Source organism: Lagenorhynchus albirostris, chromosome 9, assembly GCF_949774975.1.
Source record: "Lagenorhynchus albirostris chromosome 9, mLagAlb1.1, whole genome shotgun sequence".
In the NCBI taxonomy this organism is placed as follows: domain Eukaryota; kingdom Metazoa; phylum Chordata; class Mammalia; order Artiodactyla; family Delphinidae; genus Lagenorhynchus; species Lagenorhynchus albirostris.
Genome location: NC_083103.1, coordinates 48,002,329 through 48,026,419, shown reverse-complemented (window position 1 = coordinate 48,026,419; position 24,091 = coordinate 48,002,329). Strand labels below are relative to the sequence as shown.

At 39.6% G+C, this 24,091-nt stretch overlaps 2 protein-coding genes across 3 annotated transcripts in view; one reads left to right on the top strand and one right to left on the bottom strand.

The window, feature by feature from the left end:
* ZNF215 (zinc finger protein 215) overlaps positions 1-24,091 on the top strand; it is a 143,214-nt gene that overhangs the window by 23,309 nt on the left and 95,814 nt on the right. The gene's annotated exons all lie outside the window — the stretch shown is intronic.
* LOC132526046 (interferon-induced very large GTPase 1-like) overlaps positions 12,186-24,091 on the bottom strand; it is a 32,468-nt gene continuing 20,562 nt past the window's right edge. Inside the window, 1 exon segment of the mRNA XM_060159779.1 lies at positions 12,186-22,263. Coding sequence (XP_060015762.1) covers positions 14,963-22,261 — 7,299 coding nt within the window. The 5' untranslated portion in view covers positions 22,262-22,263 and the 3' untranslated portion in view covers positions 12,186-14,962.

Genomic DNA, 24,091 nt, shown 5'->3' with positions numbered 1-24,091 from the left:
CTGGAGGAGGCTTTGGTGTGGGCAGTGCATGCAGGCCCTGTGTGTGGTCAAAGGAGGCTTTGGTGGTGGCAACGCTCAGGACCCTGGAGTCTGCGCCAGCGGAGGAGACCTTGGCTTGAGGGGCGGGCCATTTGCTTGGAGTATCTTCCTCCAGCCCTTTATTTTGAACCTATGTTTATTTTTAGAGCTGAAATGAGTCTTTTGGAGGCAACATATAGCTGGGTCTTGGATTTTAATTCATCCAGCTACTCTGTCTTTTGATCGGTGATTTAACCCATTTATATTTAGGGTGATTATTGATGAATGAGGACTTAGTACTACCATTTTATCTTTTGTTTTCTGGTGGTTCTATATAAGTTCTTTATTCCCAAGCTACCTTAAAAATTGTTTCTTTGTTATTGACTTTTGACAGTTTTACTCTAATATGTTTTTGAGAAGGTCTTTTTGCATTGCAGTAATTAGGTGTTCTCTTAGCTTCATGGATTCGTACATCCAGTTCCTTCCCCAGATTTGACAACTTCTCAGTTATTATTTCTTTAAATGCACTCATTTCCCTCTCTTTTCCTAGGGGATACCATTATACTTATGTTGCCTTTCCTAATAGAGTTGGATAGTTCATGTAGAATTTCTTCATTTTGAAATGAATTTCTTCATTTTGAAAAATTTAGTTCTCTTTCCTCTTCTACCTGTATCATTTCTAGATTTCTGTCTTTGAGCTTGCTAGTTCTCTCTTCAATACAGTCTGTTCTAATGCTTTGTAGTGTGTTGTCTCATTTCTTGAGTCCTTCAGTTCCAGGATTTCTGTTTGGTTGTTTTGTAGATTTTTAGTCTCTTTTGTAAATTATTCCTCTGTTCATTAATTTTATTCCTGAGTTCATTGAACTGCCTTTCTGAGTTTTCTTGTAGCTCATTGAGTTTCTTTATGACAGCTATTTTGAGTTCTCTGTCAGTTAGAACACATTATTTTGTGTCTTTAAGTTTGGTTTCTGAAGAATTGTCATGTTCTTTTTGTTATACTATGTTACCATGGTTTTTCATGGTGTTTGATGAGCTGTTTATCTGCTGGTGCATTTGAAGTAGTGAATACCTTTCTTTAGGCAGAGCTTTTTTCACTTGATTCTATTTACTCAACAGATGAATAATTAGAGCACTTCCTTTTGTTTTTCAGTAGGTGGCACTATAGCAGAGGTTTCTGGTTTCTTTTACCTGAATTACCCCTGGTTAAATATGAGTGTCTACACTTTCCACCCTCTATCTCTGTCAGAGATTTTGTCCTGTGCCGTTGTTGTTGTTGTTTGTGCCTCCAGGGTTGCCAGTGACTTGCTGCTGCCAGTGCTGCTGTTATCAATGGTGTTGCCACATGGGACACTCAGATAGCAGTTACCTCTGTTTTACCTGGAGTCATCTGGTTCATAGGCTCTGTTATAATAAGGAAAGGTGGGGAGAAGCTGGGGTTGTGGGGGCCTCTGCCATGTCCACGGGTGTCAGGTTTGTGGGTACCACTACTGCAGGTGGGGGAGTGGTGCAGAGTCATGGATACTTCCACTGCTGGAGAGACAGGGTGTCAGGCTCTACTGTTGCTGCTGCCCCGTTCCCTGTGGCTGTAGGCATCGTGCCTGAGAAGCTGGAGTCATGTGCACTACTCCCCTCTTGCTACTGGGTTCTCTGGGGCTGTGGGCTCAATTGTTGTATCTGGGGGTCCAGGATTATAGGCACTACCTCCACTGTTAACCTGGTCTGCCTCCTCTATGTTTTCTAGTTCACCCACATTTAGATGTACCGATGTGTGGAACTCTGGCATCCTAGTGTGTTAAGCAGAGGAAACTTTGTTGAGTTAATGAATATTTTACTGGTTGTAGATTGAAGGGAAGAGACAGAGGGAGTGTCTCATGCTACCATGATGCTGACATTACCTTCTTCTTCAGCTGTTTTAGTGGTTTTCAGTTGGATTGGCCTGTACCAGTAGATGGCATGAATTTCCCCAGTGAATGTGAAAATTATGATTCTCCTAATAGTAGTTGCAGAGGCTAATTATGAGAAGGCAAGTATACTCATCAGATGGGCTGCTCTACTGGTTACCCAGGTACTTAGATTCTCTGTGTGAGGAATCCATGGCCGTTGCAAAGGCTGGAGGTTATTTGAGAGCATCAGTCTGTTTCTGTGTCAGTCCCTGATGCTGCCTTTGGAATTTTTCATATGACTCTCTTATTCTCTTTAGTGAGAGAATTTTTCTTGTGGCTTTATCCTAGACTGGAAGGCCACAGCTCTGATTCCTGGGACTGGTTCAGCTTTTCTGTAGCTCTTTAACTTTCACCCTGAGCATAGCATGAGCACTACAGTTCCCTGATCCAGCTGTCTGTGGTCTTAGGGATTTTTCAGGTATTGTTGGAAAAATTTACTTAAAAACAAACTTCCTTTTTCACATATGCTAAGTTTCACATGTCTATATCTATATCTATCTGTATAATTTACCTACATCTCTACATATATGTGTATCAGGTTTCATATATATATATATATATATATATATATATATATATATTGCTGTCAGTTAGAGGCCATGTACTTTACATTGCCTAGAAGTTTCTCAGCCTTTTTAGTCCACTGGAAATTTTGTTTGAAATGCACAATTTGTTTGAGCCATCTACATTAAAGGAATAGAAAACCTAAGTAAAATAATTGTCATGAAAATAATTGAGAAAGGTGTCAAAACATTGTCTGTGTTGTTCTCTCTTTCCTTACAGAGTGGAATGAGATAAATGAATTAGGCCCAGATAGTTAAAAAGGGAATTCTATTAGACTTCAAAGAAAAGTAATGCCAATGACATAAGAACAATTCCCAGACTTAAAGAGAGAAGGAAATCCTCTAAATTATTTTACAGATTCTGTTGTGATTAAAAGTGACAGCTATGGAATCAGGCCACCCGTATTCAAATTCTGGCATCATCATTTACTAGCAGTATGATGTTAGTCAAGTTATTTAACCTCCTTTGCATCAGTTTCTTTCTATTAAAAAGGGGATAAAAACAGTGCTTACATGTTGTTGTTGTAAGGTATAAGTGAGTTAATACACCTAAAACTCTTTGAATGTTTGGTATAGAGTAAGTGTGTAAGAGATATGTGCTACTGTTATTGTTGTTGCTATTATTATTATTACTATTACTACTACAGACTGACAGAAATATTCAAAATAAATGTACATATTAATCTCACTTATAAATAATTGGGTCAACATTCTAATTCCAGTTAGCAAATAGAATACACAAACATTACAAAATAAAATACACAAGTGCGAAGTATGGCTTGTTCACTATTAGGAAATATTATCTTTTCTGTGGATACAGAAAATGCATATAATAAAAATACCTATCCATTTATGAGTAAAATTCTTAATAATGTAGGCATAGGTAGATACTTCTATAGAATGGTAAAAATACATATCTCAAATAAGAAACCCATGTCATCTTTAATGGTGAAAAGCCAAAAGTATTTTCACTAAGGCTAAGAAAACAAAGATACCACTTTACTATGATACTACATCCACTTTACTTAACATTGTTATATGTAAGCAAATTAATGAGACATGATAAGAACAAAAAGACTTAATACAAATTGAGAAAGTGGGTGCCTGCTTGTTTGCAAATGATAAAATAACAAACCTGGAAAAACAATGTAATCAATTGAGAACCAGAGAATAAGTATAATAAAATTATTCCATTATTTGGTATAAGATTAATATTTAAAAATCAATGTTTTAGAGCTTTTATCAATATCAATTATAAATGATTTTTTATATGTAAAAAATATGTGGTCAGTAAATATAATAGAAAAGTTGATTTCGTATGCAGTAGTAACTGAAAAGAGATAACAAACTGGACTAAATATAATGAGAAATGTACATACTACTGTTCTGGAGAAATATCTAAAGCCTTTGGCTGGTACATAAAATACTGAATAAATGAGATACATTTTTCTGAGGAAGCTTTTTTGCTGCAAAGGAATATATTGTTCTTTAAGTATACATTTAAGTCAATCTCAATAAATATGTAACATTTATGTTTGGAATTAGTCAAGTTGATATATTCAGAGAAATACATGAATGAGCAGTCAAGGAAATTAGAAGATAGAAGATATAAGCTTGTACTATTCTTGCAAGATATTCACAAATAAAGGAAACTTCATATTTAAAAGGGTTTGGTACTAATACTCAAAAGTCCATAAACGGAGTCATATTGACTCTGTTTATGATTAAAATTTTATTTAAAACGAGTGACAAAAATTGGATTATTCAAAAACTACATGGCCATAAGAAAATAATATTGACCCTCTACCTTATTTATTTTACCAAAATAACTTACAGTAAAGTACAATTTCAGGACTTCCCTGGTGGCGCAGTGGACACGGGTCCTCCTGTCAGTGCAGGGGACACGAGTTCAAGCCCTGGTCTGGGAAGATCCCACATGACATGGAGCAACTAAGCCTGTGTGCCACAACTACTGAGCCTGCGCTCTAGAGCCCGTGAACTACAACTACTGAAGCCTGCGTGCCTAGAGCCAGTGCTCTGCAACAAGAGAAGCCACTGCAAGGAGAAGCCAGTGCACCACAACAAAGAGTAGACCCCGCTCACTGCAACTAGAGAAAGCCCACGTGCAGCAATGAAGACCCAATGCAGCTAAAAAATAAAAAAAAAAATTTTAAAGTACAATTTCAAAAAAGTCCAAAAATTGATAAATATACTAGAAGAAAATGAAATGTTTTGTTATTATTCTTGTTGTTGTTGTTATTATTATTGATATGGAGAATGCCATTCCAAGCAAGAAACAACCATATACCAGAAAGGAAAAGATATGTACCTGTGACTACATAAAACTCATTTCTGTAAGTTAAGAAATGCATTATACAAAGTCAAAAGAAAGGTGTCAACTGTAAAATATTTGCAACCCCTATGTGAGAAAGAGTACGAATTTACTTAACATATGAAAGGTCTTACAAATAAGTAATCAAAAAAATGAACAACTCGAGCTTCCCTGGTGGCGCAGTGGTTGAGAATCCGCCTGCCGATGTAGGGGACATGGGTTCGTGTCCCGGTCTGGGAAGATCCCACGTGCCGCGGAGCGCCTGGGCCCATGAGCCATGGCCTCTGAGCCTGCGCGTCCGGAGCCTGTGCTCTGCAACGGGAGAGGCCACAACAGTGAGAGGCCCGCGTACCGCAAAAAAAAAAAAAAAAAAAAAAGAATGACTCGAGAGAAAGAAGCAAATGACAACAACAGTAAGCAGAAAGAATAACAAAGTATCAGTAGCTTGTAGCTTGTAAATAAGTGAAAGGATCCTAAAGTTACTAACAATGAAATAACAGGAAATTTTAAAATGTGAGATACTATTTTTAAAAAACTTGATGATTCAAAGGGGTTGGTGAGCGTGTGAAAACAAAGACAAAGGATGTGTTAGATACTGCAGTATCTATGAAAATTAAAAATTACTTTTTTGTTTAATTTATTTATTTTTGGCTGCTTTGGGTCTTTGTTGCTGTGCACGGGCTTTCTCTAGTTGCGGCAAGCGGGGTCTACTCTTCGTTGTGGTACACGGGTCTATCTTTGCGGCGGCTTCTCCTGTTGCGGAGCACGGGCTCTAGGTGCTGAGCAAGCTTCAGTAGTTGTGGCACGCGGGCTCAGTAGTTGTGGCACATGGGCTTAGTTGGTCCGCGGCATGTGAGGTCTTCTCTGACCAGGGCTCGAACCCATGTCCCTTGCATTGGAAGGTGGATTCTTAACCACTGCGCCACCAGGGAAATCCCAAAAATTACTTATTATATGATTCAACAATTTCTACAACTTAAGTGAAAACTATTCTTCAGATATATTCATCATTGCAGCATTTTTATTTTTGTAATAGTCAAATTAGGAGATAAGCCTAAATGACCATCAGCATCTGGTTAAATAAAATATTGTGCATCAATGAAATCAGTGAACAGAATGAAGCAGCTCATATGTGTTGGTAATGAAAGATTTCCAAAGTAATTTAAGTAAATAAAAGTGTGAGGGGGTTTTAACGTCAGTTTGGTCCTTCAAGAAGCAGACGCCAAGATGGGATTAGACATGTAAGAGATTTATTGGATGAAATGCCTGTGAAAGGTATAAGAGGAGAAAGCAATGAAAGCAAGGGAATCCTTCAGACCACAATGCTAGTCTGACACCTGAGAAAGGAGAGAGGGAAAGAAGGGTTTGGTAAAAAGAGTCTCAGACCACAGTGAGTTTAGAACAAATCCTGGCCAGGCCTATAGGGAATCCTGAGCAATGATTGCTAGTTAAAGGAACTCCATGATGAGCAAGATTGGGCTTTTCCATGCTGAGTCATTGAGGGCAGCCTGGAGGAGGTGTGGCCTTGGTGTGAATGCCCTGATAGATCCAAACAGGTGGGCAGTGGAGGCTCTCAGTTACCTCTACTCACAGAAGTTTTTATTGAATGAGATCTAAGTGGTGCATCTTCATGACCAGCAGAATCTAGTTCTTATGCCATATAGATTTACCTTCCAAACATGTTTGGAGGGCAATTCCTCCTTGTTGTCCATGGGCCTCTCTTCCTGAGGAGAAACTTAGAAGAGGAAGGTTAGAAGTGAACTATAGCCTATATTGCTTCCTTTGGTCTTGGGGGTGTAACCATGAATTCTAGCTTTCCCTTATCCTCAACTGTCCGGGTACCATACCTGTGGATCAGGCATTTTGTACATCTCCAGATAGTGGTGCTAATCAAGGCTCTGCATACAGGAAAGGCAAACGCACACCCAGAATAGGTATCAATCCCCATGTTGACGAAGTGTTGGACCTTGCAGGATGGAAGGAGTAAAATGAAATTGACTTGCAAACAAGCGTCTATTTGGACTTTTTGAGAATAATGACATATTGGTGGTTCAGCATAGGTCTCTGTTGTTGGAAGTTGGACATTGAGAGGCAGCGTTAGCTAGATTAGCCTTGGTTCCTGTTATTGCATCCATGCATAGCCTATGTATCTACTGTCCTTACCATTTCATTTATGTGCCTATCATGCCAGTTCTTGGAGGGTTGGTGAGGAAGAACAGATAATATGAACTGGTTAAGTCATTTTTCCAACCTGGTTGTTCAGTGTCCCTTCAGTGGTGGGTGTTTTCTGGTGGGCATGTGTGATATAAAGTTCTTCACACTTGGTGCCCACTGCTGTATGTCCATGCACATGCTCTACCCAAAAGCTTCTAATTTCTTATTGGCAACTTCCTAGGAATTTGTACATATTCTCACCTTATGCTACTTCTCTTATCATACAAAGCCAATGACTAGGAGCAACATTTGCATGTTTTCCATTTGGGAAGATATTTTTTTCCTCTCTACTGCTTTTCAAGGCTGTTTACAAATGTGGCTTTAATTCAGCTACCATCCATTTTTAGGTTGTACACAATGTGAGGCCAACTTGTCCATAAATCGAGCTTGAGCTTTTTCTTATTCCTTTAGATGTTTAGATGTGACCCCCATAAAGCTATAGATGTGAGCTGGGGGAGGGTTCCGGGTGCAACAATGGTAGGTGACATGGGGGTTGGGGCTACCTGTTCATGATTAATAATGCCCTCTGTTCCTGAACAAACTTGATCTAGGATATACCATTTGCATCTTACCATGGATTGCTGCGGGGCCTTTCTGACAGTAAGCCTTGGTGGGTCCAACATAACCCAGCTCAAAATGGGCATTTTCAGTCACATGATCAGTTTGTGCCTCATGGTCAAGCATTCCATAACTACCAGGGATCAGTGACAGACCAGGAGCTGTTTCTCAAAAGGCATATAATTCTCTGGTGCAGATGACATGGCCTTACTCCAGAACCCCTGCATCATGATTCTCTTGCTGGGGCCTACCATAAAAAAAGCATAAACAAACTTTTTCTATAATGAGCCATAGAAAATATCTGAGACTTTGTCAACCATATGTTCTTTGTTTCAACTACTCAACTCTGCTTTTGTAGTGTGAAAGCATCTATAGACAATATTCAAATGAATGGATATGGCTGCATTTTTATGAAATATGTTTTCCAAAAATGGTGGCATACTAGTTCAACCCACGGGCCGTGGTTTGCTGATCCCTGGCATGAACTCCACAGCGAATCTTTTATCATAATTGACACCTCCAACCCCATAGGGTCTGCTGGACCATATGGCTCAGCCTTTGGGCAACTTGCACCACAGCCTGAAACTATTGGAGAATTCTTTCCTCCTCTAGATCCCATTCAAAGATGGTGGACTTCCTTGTCACCTGATATGGACCAGAGAAGTATTCCTAGGTGTGGAATGTGTTGCTTCCCCAAATCAAAGAGACCTACCAGGTGCTGTGCTTTATTTTTTATTGTAGGAAATACAAGATGCAGTTATTTGTCTTTTAATTTGGAGGGGATATCGTGACCATTGGACCCTTAAAAACTTTTGTTATGGCAGGTCCCTGAACCTCTGTAGGGTTTGTTTCCCATCCTCTGGAGCACCTGTCTTAACAAGGCTACCAACTTACTAGCCACCTCTTACTTTCCCTGTCAGTTGGCGTGATGTCATCATATAACTGATCAGTGCGATGTTCTCTGGGATGGTCCCCTTTCTTTAGGATTGTCTTATGACAGAAAGCAGGAGAGTTAGTAGAGCCCTGGGACAAAACTCTAAGTAAATATATTTGTCCGTTTCATGAATGTGAAGTGTTTCTAGTAGTCTCTTACCACTGAAATAGAAAAGAATGCATTTGCCATATCAGTGGCAAATACTATCTTAGCTCTAGCAATATTACCTTGGCCGGTACAGAACCTGCAATAGGGGCTACCATTGGATAAGCTAGCAGCAATTTACAAGAAATTTTTAGGATCCATCTGTTATTGCAAGAGACACACTGGCTAATTAAATGGAGACATGGTAGGGATAACCACCGCTTTAGGTTTTTTTTTTTTTTTTTTTTGCAGTACGCGGGCCTCTCACTGTTGTGGCCTCTCCCGTTGTGGAGCACAGGCTCCGGACGCGCAGGCTCAGTGGCCATGGCTCACGGGCCCAGCCACTCCGCGGCATGTGCGATCTTCCCGGACCGGGGCACAAACCCGTGTCCCCTGCATCGGCAGGCGGACTCTCAACCACTGCACCACCAGGGAAGCCCCCGCTTTAGGTTTTTAATGGTGGCACTAATCTTTGCCATCCCCTGTGTTGTGATTTTTTAAAGATTTATTAACTTACCAGAGTGGAGGGCAATTTTGAAGACTTCTGCTTAGGCTTTCTCATTATTAAAGCACTTACCTCATAGGACAAGAACCCAATTTTGGGGTTAGTCCAACTGCCAAGTTTGTCATTCCTCGATTATACATTCGGGGACTGGGGACAGACCACTCTGTGGGTCTGTCGACCCAGTGGATTGAATGTGAGCTTGACTTCAGCCTAGGAAAGACCCCATTTATTACCTAGCCTCCAGTTATGAATAGTCATACTTTGTTTCTCTAGATGTCAGTGTCAACTCAGACCTTGTGTCTAATAATTCTCAAAATGTCTGGGTACTCCCCTTTCCCCAGTGCATATTTATCTGAATAAATATTTATAGGTCTCTTTAGGGATGATTATAATATATATTTGCCACAGTGCTGCAGGGTCTTTAATCCTGGGGACTCAGTCATCTTTTTAGTCAGTGTTTTGTTTTTGTTTTTGTTTTTGTTTTTTTTTTAGTCAGTGGTTTTGAGAATGGCTGTAGTGAGTGACTAAGGGGGATAGAAGTAGATCAGAATGGTAATAGGAGCTGCATCACATCCCATCACATCATATCACATCACATCACATGGGGCCTTGACGAATCTTGTGATGACTGACTTTCACACTGAATGAAAACTGGAGATTTCAGGGTTTTGAACAAAGGATTAAAATGATCTAGCTTACATTAAAAAAAGCTTTCTGACTGCTATGTTGGATGTTGTTATGGTAATCTGTTAGGAGGCTATTGAGCCTCAGTGCCTGCAGTGGAGTGGTGGTAAATGGCTAGATTTTAGATATATTTTGACAGTAGGTTTAACAGGATTTATCAATGAATGATTGGGTGAGAAGAATTATGGATGATTTAGAGTATTTTTTGGCCCAGGGGATTGAAACAATGGATTGACCTTTAACTAAGAAGAGGAAGCCTATAGATAAGAGCAGGGTTTGAGTGAGGGGATATTTAGAATCCAGTTTTGGGCATGTTAAGCTTGAGATGTCTTTGAGACATACAAGTGGAGATGGTGAGTCGGCATGTATTCGACATTTAGTGAGAGGTGTGGTGAGACAAATGTATTAGGAGTCATCAGTGTGTAGGTGGTATTTAATGCAGTGAGGACTGGTGACCCCTTAAGAGAGAGAGAGAGCCTAGATATGGAAGGAAGACCCAAGATTGAGCCCTTGGGGTATATTAGCATTGAGAGATTGATAGAAGTGGAAGAAGCAGTAAAGAAGAGTGACATAGGAGGAGAGAAGCAAGAGTGCAGTATTCTCAAATACAAGTAAAAGAAGTGTTTCAGGGAGATGAGAGGGACAAAATGATGCTGGTAGGTCATGTATATGACTGTGAATAAAAAATTGGATTTAGCAAAGTGGAGGCCATTGGTGACCTTTACTTAGTTGATGTCAGCTGCATTTTCCCTGTTTGAAATACCAGCATCATCTTTGATTTCTCTCTTTTCCTTCTAACTATCTCCACTTCCAACTCCAGTATTTACTAAGCTTGTCCTCAATTGTACTTAAGAGCCATGATTCATCACCTACATTGGGGTAAATACCATTCTACATGCTGAGCATAGGGAGATGAACAAGACGTGAACTCTTTTTCAGGAATTTACAGCTGAGAATGTGGTACAGGCATAAACACATTTCATTGTAATGGAAATGATAATAATTTTAATAACTATAGTAATTTCTTCTTTTGACATGACTTTTGTTGCTTTGCTGCTGCTGCTACTAGTACTACTACTACTACTACCGCCACCTACTATTATTGGAACTATATATGCTGTGCCAAGGATATCTCAAGAAATCCTTAACACTTCTATGAGGTGGCACCATTTTATGGATGAAAATGAAGCAGAGACAGGTTGAGAAAGTCATTCAAGGTCACACAGCTACTAAATGGTGGAAGTCCTATTCAAAACCAAACAGTCTAATTTTCGAGTTTGTGGTTGTTAACTAGAATTGAAAGACATTTTCTACCTCTCAAAATTTGCATACTCACTAATTTATTCCCTCACCTTAAGTTACATTCCCCCTCTTGCTTACCCTTATTCTTTTTTTACTGGGATAGCTTTTCTAATAAATCAATTGTGTGTGAATCCAGGTCTTGGACCTTTTGAATAACCTAAGACATATTATCTTCTATGCTGTTAAAGAATTGTGACAATGACTTGTCTACGTCTTTGACTGATGGATTAGTTTTTGAAAGAGGTATGACTACAGATAAAGTACTGTGGGACATCAATATATCGAGATTCATTTTGAGCCATAAGTTAAAATCACATTTATTGAGAACTTACTGTATTCTCAATTGTGATTTCCCAAGGGGTCCTGGTTGAATATTCCTGCCGATGAACCTAAGATGAGACTATCTTAACCCATCAGTGTGTTCCTAATAAAATGCTACTCAAATGCAAAGGAATAAGGAACTTAGGAGTGGTAGTATAACATAATGATAACTTACACTTATAAAGTACTCTGTGTTTGCTTCTGTCTTAAATGTTTTTTAAATAGGAATTCATTTATAGTTCCCAGTAGCAGAATGAGAAATGCACTCTTACAGACAGGGCACTTGAACAAAGAGAGGTTAAACTACCTGCCCAAGATATCACAGTTACTACTATTGCAAAGATATCAGTACAGTCATTATCATGATACTATTATTGGTAGTGCTCACATTTTCCTTCTCTGTTTTGTCTATTTATGTGTCACAGCACTACTAGAAAGGGCTAAATGGCTTTTTTAGACCTTACTGAAGGGTTAGACTGATTAAAGAGAATGATTAAAGATAATTACAAATTTGAAGGAAGGGGAAAAATTAAAAGTTTTATGTTTCATATGTCTTTTTTCATAGTCTAAGGGAAAAGCATCCCAAACCTTAAGGGGGCCAATTTTTAGGCACACCTCATTTTAGTCAGCTTGGGCTGCTGTAACAAAACACTACAGACCAGGTGTCTTAGACAATGGAAATTTATTTCTTCCAGTTCTAGAGCATCTAAGATCAAGATGCTGGCTGATTTGGTTCCTGATGAGAGCTCTCTTCCTGGCTTGCTTTATTACACATATTGCAGTGTGCTCATATGATCTTTCCTTGATTCATGCTCCTGGGGAGGGAGAGAGATATCTCTGATGTCTCTTCTTATAAGGACATTAACCTCATCATGAGGACCCTTCCCTCATGAACTCATCTCACCCTAATTATCTCCCAAGGCCCCCTCTAAAATCACACTGGGGATTAGGGCTTCAACATATGAATTTATGGATGACAGAAATATTTTGTCCATAACACACCTTATTCAATTGACCTTCCCGTATTTATATCCTCTCTCAGAGAGAGAGAGAGAGAGAGGGAGAGAGACCTAAGTGAAAATCTTTTTAGTGCAAATTTCCAGCTTCATTTAAGCAACTCACCTCTTATTCATGTTATTTGAACTTGTCTTAGAATCCAACACCCTCCTAGCCCCATCCCTGCAGGCCTTGTCCTCTCTTGCTTAACTTACTCTGGAAATCCCCGAAGTCTATTGATGTGGTGACCCCCAATTCCTATGTTTCCATGATCCCCACTTTCATTGACTCTGAGAGACCTGTTCCACTGACCATGTGAACTATACCTCTATTGACCTTACAACTCTGGCCATCTCTAATCTGTGACCTACACTGGGCCCGTCATCTCCCATTTTTGATGACCATATGATTCTCATCCCTACTGACTCCATTCACCCTACTCCACTGTTCCTAAGATCTCCCTCAGTGACCTCAACCCACTGACCCTTTAATCCTTACCCTATGTTGATGGCACTTTACCATCCACTACTATCATAGAAAACCACATTTACACATAGCCATCTTCTCTCATTCCCAACTTATGTCTAGCCATTTTGGGTTCTTGACACAGCCTCTGAATTTCATTTAATAATCACTCTACTTAAATGCCTGAGGAATTTATCAAAAAATTAATTTTTTTATGCACAACAATTTGGCGTGAAAAATCAAAGTTAATATATGATATATAATACTTTTTAGTTAAAAGTTTTAATGGATTCATTAAACAAATATGAAAGCATTCAGCGAATGTTAACATTGCACAGTTATCAAGGATGCAGCTATGTCAGAAACAGGTGCTATATTATGCATGGGTTCTGTTTTTATCACTATTTCAACTTTATCCTACTAGTTCCAACTCTCAGTGAGGCTATTTTTTTAGAGAACAAAAGGGAAACCCTACTGTCCAAGAACATCTGTTTTCCATATAATTTTTCTGTTCCAGGATTTCTTCTGGAAACATGGTCATTTGACCTGAAACTGAGAGTATGCTTGAAGCCTTGGGGCACAAAGATAGCAGAGTGAACGCTCCTGTCTCCCAGCTCTGAAGATCCAAGTCCTTTGACTGCTCTTTGTACTGTCTGTTTTCACTGGCTATGGACGGGTAGACAGTGTACCCTGAAATGGAAGCCAATGGATGCCCTTATGTCAGGCATAAGGATTTTTCTTTGCATCAGGATTCCTTCAGATCATCAGCTTTGAGAACCTAGCAAAAGTCATTGCTTTAGAAGGTAAAAGTTTGCAGAAGGGAGATTTCCTTCCCCTCTCAGATCCTTGGTTGGCTTCAGCATGTTCTTCATTTTTATTTCTGATCATGACCCTATGGCTCAAATACTGTGAAAAGTCACAAGGGTGCCTGATTTGGAGATAAGCATTTACTTACCTTTTAATACGTAAAAAGCATCTCTTTTTGAAATATCACCACACAAAACTATATATTTTTTGACATTTTAGTCTTGAAGGAATAGTTTTTTTTAAATCATTAATGATTAAATGATCATGGCTTAATCAAATTTGACCTTGTCCACAGCCTTGATTAAAATGGCCCTTTTTACCTTGTCATAAATCTTGTTCCATTAACCAGTCCTTTTCAGACTTGTACATAGCTCTAGGCTTTGAATACCTAAGCTCCTGTGAATTTTTTCTTTTCCTTTTTTAAAAAACATACACAGGCAATTGCCAAGGCACCAGGGAAGAGGAGGATGATGGTTAAATAAGTTATTTAACTTCTATTTTCCATATTTTTTGAATAATGTTTCCAGAATTGATGCAGGCTGTATCCTGGTCAAGTTTCTGGGTTTTTTTTTTTTCATTTCCTATAACAGAATATCCCTAAAAAGCACTATATTTGGGAATTGGGAATCATGAATTTTCCATGAATGTTTTTGCATTCAAGCATTAATAACTCTTCCTCACAAATTTCTGAGGGTAAAAAAAATACACTTAGAACTGAAAAGAATTTGTAGATTCCAGTCAAGAACTGTATATTGGTTAAACTGTGTAGTTATTCTATAGAATTTGTGGCAGTCTGCAATGATTTTAACTTCCCTCTATGAAAATGACTTTCTTGTGACTTTAAATAACATTATATATTTAAAAATAAAAAATAACATTCAGAATAATAGTTTAAAATATGAAGTAGGTATTTTAAATGGATTTTATTTGATTTTATCATGTACTCATATATTTTAGTAATCTGTTTTTAAAGCAAAAGGAATTGAGGCAAAGAAAAATGAAGTTCTTTCTCAGCAAGTCTTCAACTCTTGCTGTTAACTGATTTAGTTTTAGATGTTTCAATTGAAAAAATTGATATAAAGGATGTTTTCCTTATGAGTGGGTGATATTTTAGCCTTCCTCAGGTAATGTGCCTCCTTTGTTCAGATACTGGGGCTGTTTTGTGGTCATTAAGTATTAATTTTCTTTCAAGTCATTAAGCACATCCTGTTTCTTAATTTTGTCCCATGCATCAGGAATTTTACCTTTACCTACAAATCTTTGGAGATATTTTTCTTGTAGCTTTAATCTGAAGTGGCAGACAAACCATTTCCAGTATGGCTGGGTGGATGTGTCTGGGGTGATACTCCACCTGGCATATTCCCCTCCTGCCTGTCGATAGTTCTTATATGGGACTTCCCTGCCATCTCCGAAAACCAAAACACAATCACTTGATACCAGACTGGTACAGCAATCAATGACAAAATGGTCTGTTTTGTACCACCTTCCTCCACTGACAGCCTGTGGACGATGGAAGGGAACACTGTGGTCTCCATCATGCATAGGGATTGTGTTTGTACAAATTGCTCTACAGCAGGGACACTGTTTCCAGCAGCCACAGAGATGTTCAGTGAGCATTTTCTGGATTTCAGGAACGATTTCTTCTACAAACATATACAAATCATTCTGTTCTACTCTCTTCATTTCAGGATCCAAAGCTGTACTCATGGCTTCTTTGAGAAAATCAATATCTTTTATCTCCTGGTGTTCAATGCTTATCAAGTCTTTTCGTGGAAAGATCAAGTTACTCCCCAGGTGATCACAGAACAAATCCAACCACCCAGACACAGTGCTGCTTTTATCTTTAGCTACTGCTGTGGATGCCTGAATAGCTGAGAGGATGGCATTCTTGATTTCATCTGAACTTATTTTTAAAAATGTCTTCATTTTTTCACTTCCTTTGTCAGAACAGTATCTTTTAATGTGGTTTTCAATGTAATTCTTAAAATATGATTCCGGATTATGAATGTACTGCCAAAAATTATCAAAATTTTCCTCTTCTGCCAGAGAGATGAGAATGTGTTTCTCCAGGTTAGCCCTGTTTCCATTGAATGCCGGGCAGGTGGCTTGCATGTCCCCAGCAATTTTGCGGGCCATGTTTTTCTTTATGGTGTTGGAGACAGCAGTGGTGAGTTTGTGCCACAGAAAATCAACAAATGTTTTAATTGAGGTTGCTCCCTGACAAGAGATCTTAAAACTCATGAAGAAATCATCTTTCTTGCTTTCCAGATAGTTTACAGGATCATTTGCTCTCTTGAATTCCTTGTGCATATGATGAAACTTCATTGATGCTCTTTGGAATAAATACAAGGATAAGTCTATTTCATATTTTCTTGTAAATGTGTATCTTTCCTTAGTGGGTGCAGATTTCACCTCCTCATCTATTATTCTCAGGATTTCATAGAAATAAGCTGGATTGTAATCATGCTTTTGCCTACAAATGTTGTCAATAGTTTCATTAACTTTTGAAACAATGCGGTTAGTAGTCATATTTATGGACTCTTTATCCTGGACCTCTAATGTCATTGTAACTAAGTTCAAATATTTCTTGTTCATTTTGATATGTTTGTCATATTTGATTTCAAAGTTTTCTCCATAATTTTTATTCAGTATGCTTGCCCTGTCTTTCTCCTTTTTGAAATAATCCAAAAGGATGTTTTCAGAATCCACTTCAATTTTAGGCTCTGCGATTGGAGAGTGAGTTGAGGACAAATCATAGACCCATTTTTTCCAAAGTGTGTTGAATTTCTCATGTAGCTCTTCCTCACTCAGTTGGGTGCCCTTTACAGTTAAAGCCAACTCTCGGCTTTTTTCCAATAATTCCTTTTCATAACCTGATTTTTTGTTATGCAGTTTTTCTTGATTCTTTTTAAAACTAAGAAGTTCTTTGGCTTTTCTTTGGCTGTCTAAAATGAATGCCTCTTTAAGGATTATTAGCTTATTTTCAAAATTTCCTTTCCACTGTACCAGCACTTCACTATCTGGGTCTTCATTAAAATATTTTTCAAGTTCTTGCTTGATGGCTTCATATTTCTCTGTAACTGGAGCCTCAATTGTGTGTGTTTCGAGTATCTGGATTTTTTCATTCTGAATCTGGTTGATCAGCTGGTCCTGTATGCTCAGCACATGACTCCTCAACTCCCATGTCCAGTAGTTATACATGGTTTCCAGTTTGCTCATGGCCATGACCTCTCGGGTATTCCTGAAACTGAAAATAAAGTTTTCATTCAATAGTGCTCTCCACAAATCTTGAACTCGGAATTTTACATCTGATATCTTCATGATGCTTCCCCTAGATTCCTGTTGGGCAGTCACAAGAATTCTGCTTTTCAGTTCTTGGACATTGTGGCTATAACGAAGATTGGGAGGGGCCATTGGGGGATTGCCATCCCAGAGGTGAGCAAAGTAGTAGACATGGGTATTAACATCAAACTTAATGACATCACGAAAGCGGATTACATCTGAGCACTGCTCTTCTTCAGCTGCTGTTGCTGCCATTTCATCCAGTCTCTGCTCTAGCCGCCTTCGTCCTTCCATAGTTTGGTCTTTAGCTGTAATTTCTCCCACATTCTGATGAACAAAGAGGCAACTAGGAGATATTTTTACTTGTTTCATCCTCAGAAAAGCTTGGACAACTATTTGTAGAATATCTTGCATTTCTGATGGATTTTCCCCAAAAATATTGATCAGAGTCAAGTTTCCAAGTCCGATGACAAAGGTTGCCAACTCATTGTCACGATTCTGGGACTTGTTGCTGAGTTCTGGGGCCCGAAGTCCTTCTGTGTCCACAACAAGCACAAAGTCAAAGCCAAGTTCCTTTGCAAATGTCTCCTCCACCTTCAGAAGCTGCATGTAGGCCCCCCGGGTACACCTCCCAGCACTGACAGTGAACTGCAGCCCAAAAAGTGCATTCAGCAGGGTGGACTTCCCTGAGCTCTGCAGGCCAAGGACAGAGAGAACAAAGAGCCGTTTGTTTCCAAGTTTCTCAGAGACCTTGTCAAAAACAGCTGCCACCCACCTCAGGGGCACATAAGAAGCATCCCCATCCATTAGCTCAATGGGAAAACCAGATAGCATCAGATCTGCAGCAATGTGGGGAAGGGAGAGAAATAGGGTATCTTTCATGGATGAACCTTCTTCCAGAGCTTCATAGATCTGGCCAACTTCTCTGAGAAGTTGCTCAATTCCCAAGGTGCAGTCACTAATCTCTCTGGAGATAACTTCTATCTCATTCTGCAAGCCTTTCAGAGAGTTGCTCTTTGGTGCCTCTTGCTTTTCTTTTTGGACCAGTGACCACAATGCCTTTTTCTTCTCATTTAGTTTTTCCAAGTGTCCTGCAGTCAAATTGTCTAAAAACACACTCAGCCATTGCAAGAAGTAGAGTTTGGTATGAGTTTCTGAATGATTTTGGAGAATTTCAAGGACAGAATGCATTAAATCATTGAGAGGAAAGGCTTTTCTCAACTGTTGACATCGTATCATTTGTTTATCTGTCTCAATCTCACTCTTGTGTTGTTCAATGCTTCGATTCCCTTTTTCTCTCAGATGATAGAGTTCTTTGTCCTTTTTACACCAAAGTTGCCACAGTTTTCCCTGAAGGGGTAGTAAATTTTCCTTCATCTGAGGTATTTCCATTTCTCCCAGTAGGGCCATTAGAATCTCTGCCTTTTCTTTGGCTTCCTTGCATTCTCTCTGGTCTTCATCAATAAGCAATCCTTGCTTGCGAGCAATTTGGGCACAGTTCTCCAAGCTGAGTGCAGTGTCAGAAAGCTCTAACAAACGTCTGATTGTAGTTGTGAGCTCCTCTATTAATTCTGCCTCATTTCTGTTCCTGACCCCAATTCTCACTCTTGGGCCAGAGTTATTTGCCATGGTTTTTTCTTTATCATCAAGCAAACAGATTAAAGTTTTTGATTTCTGACACAGGTCATGGACAATTTTTCGGGTTTCTTTATTGTCATCAGAAGTTGACATGAGGACCACAATGAGAGAAGAGACCTCCTGCAAAAAGGCAAGTTGTTTCTCATGTTCCTTTGCATCTCCATGAAGATTGATGAAGGTCAGGCAGTTGTCAAACCTGTCCTGATCTTCACCCCCAGGACAGAACCAGGCAACTTCCACCACACCTCCCATCAAGAGACAGTCTTTGCTGCTCCCTTTGCAATGTCGGTGAAAAAAGACATCATGTTTCCTTTTACTGAGAAGACAGTTCATGATCTGAGATTTGGAGGCAGAGAAGCCGTTTCCAACTCTAATAAAAGACACAATGGGGGTAGAGACACGACACATCTGCTGATTTTTGTAATTGTCCTTCTCCTCTTTTATTGATTTCCCTGTTTGCTGCCAGCTCCTCCTAATTTGACTGAGAGACCAGAGAGAGAATTCAATCTGAGCATTGCAAGGATTAGGTATGAGAAGGGGGAGGGCAAACTGACAAATGGAAAGTTTGGCCAAAATGTATTGTCTGGCAAAATCATCTGCACAGTGAAGAATTGCCATCTGTATATCCATAGGGTGAATGTAGGGTCTGGCATTAGTGGTTGCTGAAGGATTAGTGGTGCTCTTACTGTCTTCAAATAGATCTTCATATGGATCAAAAGCCTCCTTTTCTTGACTTGAGGTGCTTGGATAGACTTGCTTCTCTGTGTATTCATCATCCTTAATGATCAGGTATCTCAGCCCATAATCCAGCATCAGTAGCTTCTGTAGGAAATAGAAGGGAAGCTCTCTTTCAGAGCAGGGCTGGGTGTTGTACACAGGATTCTTGTAGATCATATGGAAGTTAGCTCTGCTCATCATTTTTGGGTAGTAATGTTCTAGGCCTAGACGCTGGAGTATTTCTAGGAAGGCTCTATTTTCTATGACCTCCCGTTTGTTACTTTCATTATCATGTGGTTCATGGGGCTGTTTCTTTCCATGGAAAAGACTTTGCAATTGTTTTTTCACATCCTCCATTTGCAATGAAGAGACGGTGGCCTCATAGTCCTCATCAATGAGCAATCTCAAGTCTTTTTCTAGGTTTTCCCAATCATGATCTGCCCCAGGTTTGGTGAGGACATGTACAACTTCTTTAGACAAAGATTGTCCCATGTGATGTCTTACTAATGCCAAGCGTTCTGTTTTCTCTTCTGGAGAAGCAACTTTGATGCCAAGTGTAGCTGTCAGACCTGTGAGCACCAGGAATGCCTGAGCCTTGTAGTTGCAAATATTTTTGAGCTCTTGGTATTTATCTAGGGCAGTTTGCATTTTATCCAGTAGGAAGTCTAACTCATCACACCCAAGGAGATACTGAAATGTATTGTTTACCACATGATATCCTGCACCAGCTGCAATCAAAAGTAGCAAGATGTGTGTGTCTGGCTGCCCCGTTTCTTGGAGGTATCTCAAGAAGCAGCCAAGAGACAAGCTGACCTCATAAGTCACCTTGCTTTGAGCTTCCTCCACTGATTCTGTGGATTCAGACTTGGCCTTTACTTCCATAAGGTCATTCTGGTTTTTTTTAAAGATTTTAATTAATTCAGAAAATTGGGTGATATTGACATTCTCTTCCTCTGGTTCTGACTGAAATAGCCACTGCATGATGGAATGAGCCTGAGGAAAGTTTGTCACTTTGTAGATGTGAGGATCCAAAAGGCTGCGCAACTGAGATTTAATAAATTTAGCTTCATATATGGAATACTTTTTGCAGAAGTTGACAGTGTCTACCAGAAAATTCTGCAGACCCCTATCTGTGAGGCATATATTAGTCCAAGTGTTATAACTTTTTATTTTTTCACTCAATCTTTGCATGAAATTTATCAGCTTTTTAAGCTGCTCTTCAGGATCAGATACCTCCCAGGATTTCACATCCTCTAGGAAAAGCCTAGCCTCCTTCTCAACACTCAGTAATTCTTCTCCCTCCTGGATCTGGGCAGTAAGACCAGTCAGAGCAGTGTAGCTGTCTTTCAGGCAGTTAGCTACCTGACAAGGATCCTTAAAATCGCTTCGGTGGCTGGTGAGGATGATGTCCCAAACGGGCACCAGCTGAATTCCCCGATCAATGACACACCAGGTTTGATTATTGGCAACGAGGCCAGCTTTCCACTGTGAAAGGCCATTTGCTTCTGGTGGGCCACCTGTCTGGGCCACAGATAATTGGACTTTGGTTTGGAGATTTTGGAAGGTTGTTCTCTGAGAGGCTGTTTTTGAATGAGAGTCTGACACATCCACACCTGCAGCAACATTCACTCCAAAGCCACTGTAGCTGCCCCTTATGTAAATATCCAGGGCCTCTGCAGCTTGCTGTTTCACTTCTGCCAGCTGCTCACTTTGGAAGCCCTCTGAAATGGCTTTCCACCAGTAGATTCCTCCCAGGTGCAGAGGGCCCTGGTTAGCATGAGAGCCAAACCTGTGGAAGAAGGCTTCAGTCCTGCGCCTCAGCAAGGGAAGTTTGTCTGGGTCTTCTGGCTGACCTGAAAGGTCTTCAATGCATTTCAATTCCTGTAGAGCAGCCTTGGAGAGCTGGAGCTGGTCAGTGGGAAAGTGGCAGGAGGCCAGTGGGATGTAGCTGAACTTGGTTGAGCAGAAGTAAGAGTGCTTAGAATGTGACTGTTGGGTTTCCTTGGATTCTGAATGTTTGCTCTGATTCATAGCAGCTTCCAGGCTAAATCCCCAACCTCCACCCTTTGCCGAGGCAGTTACACTGAAGCCCAGCTTCTCTACAGCCTGGATGAACATGGATTCTTGTTGAGAAGATGTAAATTCCTTTGTTTCCATCCGTGTACTCTGCACAGGGCCACAGAGTGAGAACTCCTTGGGGACACTGAGTAGCTCCTCTTTCTTCTCTGTCAGGCCCCTTTGATTACTGGTTTTGTAAACTCCCTGAAGGGCTAGTCCTCCAGATGCATGTCGCACCAGCTCTCTATCTGGAAGGTTCTTCCTGTGAGACAGTGTCCCCTCCATAAGTTTGAGTTGTCCCAGCATGTTTTCCGTGACGTCTCTTAGGGACTTTTCGGGATATGGCCAGAACTCTTTGGGGATCTCCATTGCCTGCATCAGCTCTGCTTCCTTTTTCCTCACTGCCTCTTCCTGTCGCTGCCTCCCTTCTGCCAGCATCTCTCTTAGCTCCTGCAGTGCCTGTTCTGCCTGCTTCTGCCTTTTCTTTATTGTTTCCACCTGAGACTCCTGTAACTCTGAAAGAGTATTTGAGTATGACAGGTTAAGCAGCTTCTCCAGGGCCCTTTTCTCCCAGGGATGTTGTGCCTGGGATTGCAGCTTCTGGAGTTCTTTTTCTTCTAGGTGTTGTAAGGCTTGGGCACAGGTCACACCCAGGTGTTCCTGCAGCTTGGGCAACCAGTACTCAACTGCCAATCCTACTTATCTCAACATCTCTTGGAGATCTTGCCCATTTTTGTCTCTGAGCAGGAGCTCATTAGGGGTAGACTCTTCTGTGTCCATGGCTGTGGGACGAAAAGACACTCATTTAGCCTTTGGCATGTTAATATACAGAACTCTGTGATTAATTTGCAGAAATCTGATGCTTTTCTATACACTAATAATGAACTATCAGAAAAAGAAATTGAGGAAGCAGTCCCATTTATGATCACATTAAAAAGAATAAAATATCTGGGAATAAACTTAATCAAGAAGGTGAAAGACCTATACTCTGAAAACTATAAATACTGATGAAGAAATTTGGAAATGATACAAAGAAATGGAAAGATATCCTCTGTTCCTGGATTAGAAGAATTAATGTTGTTAAAATGTGCATACTACACAAAGCAATCTATAGATTTAATACAATCACTATCAAAATACCCATGACACTTTTCACAAAAGTAGAACAAATAATCCTAAAATTTATTTGGAACCACAAAAGACCAAATTGCCAAAGCAGTCTTGAAGAAAAAAGAAAGCTGGAGGTATCACATTCCCTGATTCAGACTATAATACAAAGCTACAGTAAGCAAAACAGCATGGTACTGGCCTAAAAACAGACACATAGATCAATGGAACAGAATAGAGAGCCCAGAAGTATATCTACACACTTATAGTCAGTTAATCTACAACAAAAGAGGTAAGAACACAATGGAGAAAAGACAGTTTCTTCAATAAGTGGTGCTGGGAAAACTGGACAGCTACATTAAAAGAATGGGATTAGCAAAAAATGGGCAAAAGACCTAAAAAGACATTTCCCTGAAGAGATGGCCAACAAGCATGTGAAAAGATGCTCAACATTGCTAATTGTTAGAGAAATGCAAATCAAAGCCACAATGAGGTATCACCTCACACCAGTCATAATGGCCATCATCAAATAGTCTACAAATAATAAATGCTGGAGAGGGTGTGGAGAAAACGGGAACACTTGTATACTATTGCTGAGAATATAAGTTGGTTCAGCCACTGTAGAAAAGATTGTGGAGTTTCCTCAAAAATTAAAAATAGGACCACAATATTGTCCAGCATCCACTTCTGGATATATATCCAAAGGAAGTGAAGACAGAGAATTGAAGAGATATATGCACTTCCATGTTTATTGCAGCATTATTCGCAATAGCCAAGATATGGAAACAGCCTAAGTGTCAGTCCATGGCTAAACAGATAAAGATTTACTACACACACACACAAGGGAATATTTATATTATTCAGTCATGAGAAAGAAGAAAATCCTGCCATGTGTGTGTGACAACACAGATGGACCTTGAGCGTATTATGCTAAGTGAGATAAGTCAGACAGAGAAAGACAAATCCTGTATAATATCACTTATGTGTAGAATCTAAAAAGCCAAACTAGTAAAAACCAGAGAGTAGGATGCTTGTTACAAGGGGTTGGAAGGTGTAGGAATTAGGGAGATGTTGTTTAAGGGTACAAATGTGCAACCAGTAGATAAATAAGTCCTAGACATCTAATGTTCAGATAGTGATTATAAGCAACACACTGTGTTATAAACTTCAAATTTACCAAGACACTATATCTTAATTGTTCCCACCACAATAAAGAAATGATCTTGTGATGTGATAGAGGTGTTAGCTAACTCTATGTTGGTAATATTGCAATATATAAATGTATCAAATCAGCATGGTGTATACCTTAGACTTATGCAATGTTATATGTTAATTATGTCTCAGTAAATAAATAAAATGCACTTCTTACCTGGTTTCTACTTGTCACTCACTTCTTACTCTTCATCTGACACTAGTTAATAATATCTTTGTATTATGAATAACTTTTATATTATGAACTGTATATGGATTATGAAGATCTCTTTTCTACTGATGCCATCTTAA